The 10964-nt window shown below is 43.7% G+C and overlaps 2 protein-coding genes across 3 annotated transcripts; one reads left to right on the forward strand and one right to left on the reverse strand.

Annotated features, from left to right (window-relative positions):
• Positions 1–9: 9 nt before the first annotated feature.
• Positions 10–1677, forward strand: LOC131674367 (FK506-binding protein-like). The gene is made up of 3 exons (XM_058952999.1): positions 10–115; positions 414–508; positions 733–1677. Exon 3 carries the CDS (start codon positions 749–751, stop codon positions 1607–1609), a length of 861 nt encoding a protein of 286 aa, XP_058808982.1. The 5' UTR covers positions 10–115; positions 414–508; positions 733–748; the 3' UTR covers positions 1610–1677.
• Positions 1678–1799: 122 nt separating this feature from the next.
• On the reverse strand, positions 1800–7335 carry LOC131674366 (atlastin). 2 transcript variants are annotated; one of them, XR_009302812.1, is made up of 7 exons: positions 5998–7335; positions 5842–5931; positions 4470–5764; positions 4182–4396; positions 4043–4109; positions 3466–3823; positions 2961–3099 (listed from the first exon to the last, which is right to left on the reverse strand). XR_009302812.1 is itself a non-coding variant. In XM_058952998.1 (6 exons), the coding sequence occupies exons 1-6, from the start codon at positions 6185–6187 to the stop codon at positions 2968–2970; spliced, it is 1989 nt and encodes a 662-aa protein (XP_058808981.1). In that variant the 5' UTR covers positions 6188–7335; the 3' UTR covers positions 1800–2967. The 2 variants fall into 2 exon arrangements, 1 of the variants encoding a protein (XP_058808981.1); XM_058952998.1 differs by lacking the exon at positions 3466–3823 and having other exon boundaries at positions 1800–3099.
• Between the last annotated feature and the right edge of the window lie 3629 nt (positions 7336–10964).

The following is a 10964-nucleotide window of genomic DNA, read 5'->3' on the forward strand; positions in this document are numbered from 1 at the left end:
CACACAACTGAATATTCGGTTCTCTGCAAGTTCCGACAATACAAGCCGAGACAGTATAGTAGTGTAGCTGCGGCTTATAATGGTGGTAGCAAGTATCCTGTACTACCAACAGCCGGTAGGTCGTTGATATTAACAAATTATTTGTATATAGGTTAGTCATAGAAAACATCTGTCTGTTTTCTTTTTTCTTTTTATACGATTTAGAATTAGAATAGATTAGATACGATTTAGACTTTATACAGGTTTGATTTGGTATGACTAGTGTAGTAGTATGTCAATTATGTGATCGGTGTGCTATAGTGCCTGTGTTTTGTTGAAAAATTCATTTGCCGGCAACTTAGTTATTATAGTTTATAGAAGCAGGAGCCCGTAGTTTTATAGTATAATCATTTCAAATTAAATATCGACTTCAGGAACGTTTCGTTGTCAAATAATCTATATCTGCCAGGAATATTAGTGAGGTCGAAACTCGAGGTGAATGTGGACTGCAGTTTTTATCCAACAAACTGTAAGTAGTATAGTATGAAAATTGTTAATTTCGTCTTACAAATGCATTAGTTTTAAAAACTAGTATCAAAAATAATAAAAGTAACATGTAATTTTGGTTTTGTTTATATTTTACTCACTTATAAATTGTGTATTTATTATGTTTTGAAAGAATATATAGATGTAAAATGCAGGAATTTCAAACTTGCTAAATTCTTTACATAAATCATGAAATCAATTTTACAGAGTATCCCCAGAAATCATGACTACTTGGGAATCATCAGATAAGCTTATTAAAAAGGAAATAATACAAAAAGGCAGCTTCTCACAGAAGCCAACTGAAATGTCTGCTTGCAATGTGTACATAGACAACCTTAAATCTGTAAATTTATCTGTTGAACAGATAAAAAATTATTTGCACAGTGAAATCATTGAAGCAGCTGGAATTCAAGTCATTGTTATAGGCCATGCATGTTCAACGGTTGACAGATGTATTGAAAGAGCTGTTCAAACAATGTCATTAAATGAGCAAAGTTTGACAACAATAAAAGTTATACCTAATGATTTAGCAATGGAGAAAATTATACTAACATTAGAACTAACTTTGAAATCATGTGAGTTTTATAAACCTATTTGGCTATGGACTGAAGAAGAAAAGTATGAGAACGCTATGAAATATAAACTAAAGGGAGTTGAACTTTTCAAAGCAAAAAGGATTGTTGATGCATTTTATAGATTTAGTAAAGCATGTAAAATTTTAATAACTTTAGAGCCACTAGAAGATATTGATAAACCATTAGAATATAAAATTGTAGAACTAAAGCATATTTTGTACAACAACATGGCTGAATGTCAATTAATAAGAAAAAATTATGACAATGCCATAGCTTTATGCTGTAAAGTATTAGCTAAAGAAGAAAATAATGTCAAAGCATTATACAGAAGAGGTGTAGCATATGGAAATTTGAGAAATTACAAGAAGGCAATTGATGATTTGAAAATAGTTGTATATTTAGAACCTAATAACAGCAGGGCGCTAGAAAAATTTAATTATTACAATGAACAATGGCGTAGTTCAGTTCACGCTTATGAAGATATGGTAAGGAAAATGTTCAAGGTTTAAATAATCATGATATTGACATATTTGTAAGTTTGTAAATTTTTTAGTGTTTATATAGAAATAAATTTTGAAGACAATGTTATATAAAAATACTTATTTATTTTCACATGTCCTTTCTTACACCAAGTAGATCTATTTTTATTATTTTTTTTTACAGAATTTGAATTCAATTGTAATTAAAAAGACTTACACCTTCCTTGGGATCTACTTTTTATTACAAAATTAACCATCTAAATTTCACAAATGGTATTTATAACGTATAAAAAAAAATAGAAAAAGTTACAATGTTTGAATTTTTATTAAAATGTTTTTAATATATTAGATTTAGTAATAGATTAAAAAAAAGACAACTTCATTAGTTAACATTAAATAATGAAACAGTATAACAATAAGATTTTTTTACTCATCATAAATAATCAAAACCTTCACCTGACAATCCAATTAATAACATTAACATTTGCAAACCTATTCAACGTTATTAAAATTATATGACTATATTAGGTGAATTTTTATATATAAAGCGAGCCGCGTTTTAATATAAAAGGACATATATTATTTATCCTTTTTGATTTCGTTTTAAACTTAGAATATTTGATGAAAATATTTGACAGCTATAATAATTATTTAAATGGCAAGATCTTTTGATATAATTTTATGAATGTCGATTAAAATAATATATCATCATCAGCGCTATGGCATATTTGAACAAGTCGATGAAAAATCATAATCTGTTCAACTATAATAATGGGCATATGAAATCATAGGATATTTATCAGTATAAAGTTTAATTAGATTTTGTTGGAAAAATTTATAACATAGCGACTCAGATTGTGATTAGCAAATAAAGAAAAAAGTTTATGCAATTCTATGATGTAAAAAGACAGCAGTATCAGTATAGAAATGTACAATAAAAATTGAAAGCTACCAAATGAAAATATGAAACATCATGCTAGCATCCTGAACATTTGAGACACGTTTGGAAAGCTCTGATGCCAGTAAAAAGAATAGAAAAAATAGACTCGAATTCATACTTTTCTGCTAATATTATTCCTTAGTATTAAGATGTGTTTTGATAACAAGATGATATACAAATTATTGTAGTTGGTATTCAAAAATTTATAACAACCTAACACTGATTCCTAATTTACTGTACAAACGTCCAAATCTTGATAGCTGAGCTAAATGTATCTGAAAATGGTGGCAAAATTACCAACAGTTCCAAATCTAACTTTTTCTAACTTATTTTTTCACATTTTTATGATCTTAATCAAATATACCTATTCAAGGGACACGATATTCACTTTTAATACCGTTGTATTTTGTTCTTTTGTAAATTTTTGACACCATCCAGAGAGTAAACATTACGACAACTTCGGTTTACCATTGGCAGTAACACTGGCACCCATTGTTGCATTTGTAGCTATTTCAGCAGCTTGTACTACTGCCACATGTACAGATTTTTCCACAAACTGCTGATACACTGGTTTCATTAACTGGACAAAAGAAAAAGATAGAATATAAAAAATTTAAGTTATTACAGTAAATATAAGTTAATGCTTTGTATTGTAATAAGACCAAGTAGCTACACTTAACGGTTAATTGTTCAATTTTTGTTTGTTGCCAATAAGAATAATGAAACATATGCCTTTAATGAAAACCATTTTGCTCTTTATTATGTAACGATTATTTAAGAATAAAGACATTATGAAAGTATAGTTTTGTTACAAACTGTGCAATTAAACATTTATGTTTCAACATTATTGCACAAAAAACATTAGTGCTATTCGTAACAGCAGAAGTGTTAGAAATACCATAAAGGTTACAATAAAATTAAAGTATTCACGCAACGACGATCATACCTTAATTGAGCACTGATCCTTATATTGCTTCAGATTGTAAACGAGAGAGAAAAAATAAATAAAAGAATGATTTATGTATGTTTATCAAACGAATAAAAATAGCAGGCTAGTTCAACGAACAAAAGAGATATAAATATGAGGGGATCAGCAAATTAACCACAACCAAACAAAATAAGTGAAGAATGTAATGTATTGGATAGAATCAAAATTATGCAATGAAGACTGAATTATATCAGATGAAGCGATACTTGTGTAGGTAATTATAAAAAAATGCAAGGGACGGTATTGCAAAGGACGTAAGGATCACGGATATAACAAGGTATCTTAGTTTATGCACGAGGTGAGCACAATGCCAGGCCTGTAGGAACAAAAAGTGCCGTAAGTTAGTTTGGGCCTACGTTATTGTTAAAATTGCGATGGTTTAATTAAGTTAGTATTTAACGATTATAGGTCTAAAACTATCATTGTGATTGAAAATCAACCGAGTTGATCAACTTGTTGAAATCAAAGAAATAAAGTAAACAACACTTTACTATGGAACTATGAAAGTAACTGTGAAAGACTAAATAATACTTACATTTTCCCATATCATAGTAGCTAGATCGTCGATAGTGGTTCCCAATTCACGAAATTCTCCGCTATACCTGTGAAAAAGTAAACATCAACGTAACTTGGCGAACTCGGATAACATAGAAGTAAAAAGAATGAAAACGTACCGAATATATGACCAGAGTACAAGTGTGAGTAGGGCGATACCCATAATGAGGTTACAGATATAAGACAAGGTGTAAAGACCAACCAGACCAAGTATCCCGGAAGCTATGTAGGTTGCCACAGCTATAACCACAAACACCGCGGGAGTCCGTCCAGCTTTGAAAATGTTTTTGCTCTCATTGTGCGCTTTGAACTGTTGAAAAGAGTCTTCTATGTCCTGCAATTGAACGTAAACCATAAGTAAGCCAATGAGAACAAATAATTAATAAAAAATACAAGTTCGACCGAACCTTTTGCAGCTTCTCCATGTACATTTGGCTAAACTCCTCTCCACCCATTTTTCTTTTATTCTGGAATTGATGCAGAGCTTTGTCCACGCAACGGTGGTGCTCGGACTCGAGGTGAGCAGTGGCAAGGAATGGCTTGGTCCCGCCGCACACACACTCCATCATGCTGAGATAGAGATCCTTGGCCTCAGCAACGGCTGAGAGATTGTTAGCCTCGGCAGTAGCAACGAGCATACTCTTGGGCTCGGGTAACTCGTCTCCCTTATAAATCTTGATATAACTCTTGAAGTACTCGAGGAGCTCGCGAGCTTTCACCACTTGGCCGTTGATCTTTTTGGTGACGAGATTCTCGGGGGCGAGCAGCATGGGAATGAGGCGTCGCAGCTGCTCCTTGAACTCGCTCTCGATCTCGGCGAGACGTCCGTCGAACTTGGGATTGGTGGCGATCGTCAATCCCGGATGCGGCATGAGGAAGCAGGAGATCTCGCTGAAGCACGACGCGATGTGCTTGCGCAAGCTCTGCAGCTCGGGATGCTGCGCGTCCGAGATCTGCAGACGCCTCTCGAGGATCTTCTTGCCGCCTTCGGCACCGTAAGCCGCCTCGTAGGGATAGCTCCAGTCGCGCACGAGGAACTGCAGTCGCTGGAATGGCGTGCTGCCCGAGCGTTCTAGAGCGAGCCTGCCATACTCGGTGAACAGCTGAAGATGCTGCAAGTCGTCCTCCTGGATGTTCTGCGACAGGTTGTAAATCTGCACGGACGACAGCATCGTGCTGAGCGCGAACACCGTGGCGCAGTCCCGAACCGTCGACTGACTGTCGAAGGCGCCTTGCGTGTCCATCAGCAGCACGGCCACGTGCTCGCCATTCGGCAGCGTGGCCGGGAACACCCTCGACCACACTAGAATGCCGGTGGTGTCGCGCTCGCTGCCGCCTCGCCACGAGAATCCGCTGAGCGGGTCGTGCTCGCCTCCCAGCCAGTCGTCCTCGTTGCTCGTATGTCGCTCGTTGCTGCCGGTGCCGTTGCCGTAGCGACTGTTCATGTAGCGCAGGAAAAAGTCCAGCAGGAAGCTCTTGCCCTTGCGGAAAGCTCCTGCCACCGAGACCACGACCACGCTACGCTCGCGCACGTCTTCCGACAGCAGAATCTTCGCCAGGGCCTCCTCGTCCAGCTCGAAACTGTGATCCGGATGAACGTGGATGACCTGCACTGCTCTGCCCATGTCGTCGTCGTCCTCTTCCTCCTTGTCCCTGTCAAGCTTCAGGTCCTGGACCCTCTCTCGGCCTCGTCTGCTTTGCTCTGTGAAGCAAAGCGGCTTCGTTGTTCAACTAGCCCGTGGGCCAGCAACGACCACTCGTTTTCGGAGCAAGACTCACCGGCTCTGTCGGCCATGCTGCTGCTGTTGCTCTGCCTCGGCCGGGCGCGCTTCGGATTATCGTCGAGCGACGTCATCGGTGCTTGCGAAGCTGCAATCACAAGGAGCGTGTTTGAGAAAACCAAGCCAAACGAAGCGAAGGAAGCCAAAGATTTACATCTCGGCGCTAGGTGCTGCATTATGCGCGGCGGCGGCACGACCACAGCCCTATCGAGGATTCGCTCGTCGGCTCTGTAGTTGGCCTTTCGGCTCCTGCGAGGCGGCGGCGATCCGGAGGAGGTCGCGGCTCCCGACCCGTCGTCCTGCGGCCGTTTGTGCAGTATCACGGTACGCTTCCTCTCGCTCATCCTTTATCGTCTGCAGCGCTCGACCAGTCAGCTCGTGACTAAGCGCGCGCGCGCGCGCCAACGGCTTATTTTACTCGCGGGCTCGCAGCAGACGAGAGCTTCTTGGGCCTCGCGCTGCCAAGAAGCGCTGCTTTTCACCCGAAATAGCTTGGGCTTACTCGCGGACTCTATGCCGCATCTTTGAACTTTAGAACTAGAATCACTTGCCAAAATCGCTTCGATTGTGCGACTTTGAGTTTCGCAAGTGTTCGCTGCACGGACGGATCACCGAAAGTGCGCTGCGGGCCGCGCGAGTGCAGCTCTCGAACTGACTTGCGGAGACTCGCGCCTCGCTCGCGCGTAAAAACCCGTCGCCCGATTATGCATCTGCACGACTGGCCGTGTACCAGCTGTGAGTAAGTATTCGAAAAAAAAAAAGCGTCCGCGAAATACGAGGAGAAGAACCATGCTCGTCACTGATGCGGTGATGTCGCCACGCTGACAGCGCTCAATAACATTTGACTTTCAATCGCGTCGACCCCGACCTCCTCGGCGCGCAGGAAAAGCCGAAACTGCGTTTTGCGCACCCACGATCGTCGTTGTGCTAGCGCTCGACGCCTGCTCATTAGCGAGCGAGCCGAATTTCAGCGACTTTCCCACGCGACACGCACGCGCGCGTTATGTTATTCCCTGGGCGCCGCGCAGCGAGAAAACTGACTTTCTCCGCCGCGTGACGACAGCGAGCGCCGCGCGGCTTCGGAAATGGGATCTCACCTCGTTGCGCCGAGGGGCATTTGCGAATCATCGCGCCGTACGCGCGCAATTAGCCGGCCGCCGTGAAATTGTCGTCATTAACGTCGTCATCATGGTCGTCGCCGAGCGCCAAGAAGATACGCCGGAAAGGACGTTATCGAAGGACGACGAAAAAAAAGCGCATCGCGCGAGATCGATCAATTTGTCGCGATTTCACGTGTACGCGAGTCTAAATATGCGCGCGCGCATTTAGTGCACGTTCGCTGGACCGTCGAGATCGTAGCCAGCCGGCGGTGTGACGCAATCGAGGAAACGAAAACGCACGCTGCTTGCCTCGCGCTCGTCGAGTCTTTTTTTTTTTTGTTGCCGTCGTTCGCATCGAGTAACCGCGTTGAATAATGAAGCTGACGTCTTGTGTAAATACCTGTATCGTGACAATTGTGCAAGATACGCGAGAGCAGTCATGAATAAATCAGCGAACAACTTGACACTCGGCGCTACTTTCTGCTGTGCCTGTTGACGATTTGGAAAAGTTCTGGATTTTCCTCTTCGCGGGAGGTTCATGCAACGCGCGGACCTATCTTCGAATGAACGTAAGTCCACAATACAAAAATCATGACGCGCATTATAAATGGCCACTTCACGGACAATGCGCGCAGTCCGAGCGCGCTGACTAATCGTTTTCAAGCTTGCGCGTGTAATAAAACGATGATCGACCTCACTGCACACGCAAACACTCACGTCGACATGCAACTAGTTGGCCTGCAGGGGAAAAAAATCTTTCCGTATGTTTTTCAAGCTGGCAACGTGCTTTGAGTGCTTTTTACGTTGCCAGACATCGTCGTGCAAGAATTAATGATCGACAACTGACACTTGTTCCTGAGAATCCCAGCATGCCTGAAATATCAGTCGAGGACGGTTGTTTTAATTTGCACGCGTGATGTGTAATATGTAACATGTACGACGGTTGCATTAGCTATCCACTAATTCAGAAATCACTCGCAGCTGCGTACACAATGGTCATTCAACGTACAACGCCAACGCGAAAAATGTCGTTCACCTTGTTTCATCACAAGTTCGAGTTCCGTCCTCTTGAATACGCGTTATTATCCACCGACTATTTTTATATGCATACCTTTTTGCTGTTAATAATACGCACAAAAACAACGCGCAAGTACAACTCTAACCTCAAAGGCCGCTATCGCGCTCCATCGAAGCACTAAGGAACAAACAGTGAAAAATGAAGATTGATGAGTACTGCTAAATTCGAATGTACGTGTTTTTTTTGCTCTCTCGCTCTCTCGCTCGTTCTCTTTTTCTCTCTCTCTGTCTCTCTTTTTCTCTCTCTCTCTTTCTCTCTCTCTGTCTTTCTCTTTCGCAAAGCCTCTCGAGGTCGCGAGTCGCATTAGTCGGTAAATTAACAACTACTTTGATGACGAATGACGCGAGTAAGTCACACACAGCTGCTATGGACACTAAAAAAGAGATATCATGCGTTAAGTGAGAGGGAAAGTAATGAGAAAGAAAGAAAGAAAGAACACGGTCTTGCGTAAAAGCCGACGTTAGACTGTAAAACACACACTCGTAACACGCAACGGGATAAAGATTCGAACGCGCCGCGTAAATTACCGCAATTGTCTGTTTGATCGTACCGCAAAGCAAACGACAAGCTGTTTTTATTGATTGAATCGAGACGAACGAGCTTGCATCGTTGTGCAAACGTGCGTGGAATGGATGAATCGAAGCCCCAGTGGTTAACTAGCAGACGAGCTCGCGCTAGGTGTCGAGCGATAAGCCGAGTAGATGGGAAAAAACTCACCCACATACGATTCGTCGCGATCTCCACTATGTTTACGTTGTCTCGCCTCGGCCATATTAGACGACGAGTGACGCCATTTCCGCGTGTGCGCGCGCCTCCAGCTCCCTTCCCTCCTTCCGCCCACCGCCGCGCATCCGCCGTTTGACATGTGTCGCACTCTCGCGTGCGTTGTCGATCCTCTACTTCTCTCTGACTGATTCTCTCCAATCGCTGTGGCTCGCGCGTTATTCAAATAATTCGATAAATAAAACAGTCGCGTTACCGTTCGTGGAGCTTTTGCCGACGCTCTGCTAGTGCGTATATCGCAATCATGGCGTACACGCGTCGCCGTGTATTTATTTTTTTGTTTTTCTTGTTTATCGAAGTAACCGGTCGAGCGACAAAGGTGCCGCGATCGTCGAAACAAACGACAGCGAAATTTAGCTGGCCGTCGATTGCGCATTCGCTGGCCGGATCGTCGCGCAGATGTATATTTAATGCTATCCTGCCGGCGGCGCCGAGCGTACGCCGCGTGTCAGTCGTCGTCCTGCGGCGACCGAGCGACTGACTGCTGCCGACTGCTAATCGGAAGGAAAAGAGGTACGGCTCGCGCGGCAACGTGGCGCTTGCTCGACCGAGCGAAAGCTCGTTTCGATTAACGCTTCTGTTGTCGACGCGTTCATCGGGTCTGACCGAAGCTGAAAATCGCCGGCCGCGCGAGACGTTTACGTTCGTCGCGCGGTCGAGCGAAACCAGTGCAGTTCGCGCGCCCGTTTTCCACGCGACAATCGAGTTTAACGGGCGGTCGCTGTATGCCGCGCTGGGAATTGGAAATGCGCGATCAAAAGCGAGAGACGCGGCGTCGATTGGAATCGGGTGTAAAATCCGCGGCGAGAGAAACTCGCGGTACACGAGAGAGAGAGAGAGAGAGAGAGAGAGAGAGAGAGAGAGAGAGAGAGAGTCTTGCCAAGTAGCATCGTCTTAATGGGGGCTGGCTTGCCAAGAGATGCCGCCGCAGCTGCGACGTCGATTTATTAATTTGCCAGCCTCGCCGCCACTGCCGCAGACGCGACGATAAGAGAAAAACAACAATTTTCGCGGTGCGTTTCGTCGGCAGCGAAGCGAAAGAAACCGTGATATCTCGAATAGCGTGGGAACGAAGGAAATAGCGTGCGAGGGGCCGAAGGAATTGGACCGATCGCCGCGACGACAGACAGCTGAGAGAAGCGCGAGAGACCGCTTTGGGTCCTATCCGCACGAAAATAGCGCGCTGCTATTTTGGCGGAATAAGTGTGTCGAGTAGTCGCGCATCCAGCTCGCGCGTGTTCATATATATATATATATATATATATACATACGCGGACAGGTCTTTGTAGTCTCGCGCCAACACTCGCTCGAGAGTTGGCTCGCGCGCGTCACCGATAAGTCATCGTCGTTTCGGGATTTCGTTCGATTATCCGGAGCCGTCGTTATAATCAATCAGCTTCGAGAGACAGAGCGAGAGCGAACGGGCCGCTCGAATGTGCGTGCAGCGCGTTTGCGGTGAGTGGCCAATGAAAGAGGCTTTCACCGACTGCTTTCGAAGGCGCTGCACGCGTATAGCTTTGAACGGAAAACAACTCGAATAACGCACTAAATCTGCGAGCTTTTTTCCGTATTGATCGATGTGAAATAAAAAGAAAGCGCGCGTCGCTCTACTTGGATGGATGTCGCGCGGGGCGTATTGTTGCAGCGAATCGCGCTCGATCAACTTCGATAATTAGAGAGAGCGAGAGCGCGCCTTTCATCGATCACTAAAAATAATTGTCAGAGTGCACTGTTTGATCGCTCATTACTTACATGGTCGCGGATTTAACGGACCGTGTGGCGTAACTAATTCATAATTACAACTTTGATTTAAATCGCGCTGAACGAGCTTATTTTGGCTCTACCTTCGTTTATGAATGATTAGGCAACTCTAAAGACCGAGTTGATCGAGCGGGGAAGGTACGAGGCACGCCAAAATGACTTGCCTGTTTTTTTTTTTCGCGGAGGTAACAAGTGAAACGTATCTTGCTCCAGTCAGCCAGTGGAGAGTCGACTCGCTCGACTTCTACTTCGTTCAATTAAGTCTCGTTTCTTCGAGAGCTCTTCAAATGTGTCGCGCTCCGATTTGTTTTTTTTTTTTTTTCTTCTCTTCCTCAAAGTAGATTGTCCTCTTCCCCGCCATGCAGACATCGTCGCTCAAAGAGCGCGATCTCTACGGGG

Source organism: Phymastichus coffea, unplaced genomic scaffold (assembly GCF_024137745.1).
Source record: "Phymastichus coffea isolate CEN01 unplaced genomic scaffold, Cenicafe_Pcof_1.1 PCOF00234, whole genome shotgun sequence".
In the NCBI taxonomy this organism is placed as follows: domain Eukaryota; kingdom Metazoa; phylum Arthropoda; class Insecta; order Hymenoptera; family Eulophidae; genus Phymastichus; species Phymastichus coffea.

Coding starts and splice junctions, on each gene's coding strand:
- LOC131674367 (XM_058952999.1), top strand. CDS start 749: ATGACTACTTGGGAATCATCAGATAAGCTTATTAAAAAGGAAATAATA.
- LOC131674366 (XM_058952998.1), bottom strand. CDS start 6,187: ATGAGCGAGAGGAAGCGTACCGTGATACTGCACAAACGGCCGCAGGAC. Junction 4,110..4,181: donor GTACTCTGGTCATATATTCG/GTACGTTTTCAT, acceptor ACTTTTTCACAG/GTATAGCGGAGAATTTCGTG. Junction 3,100..4,042: donor CTACTATGATATGGGAAAAT/GTAAGTATTATT, acceptor TCTTTTGTCCAG/TTAATGAAACCAGTGTATCA.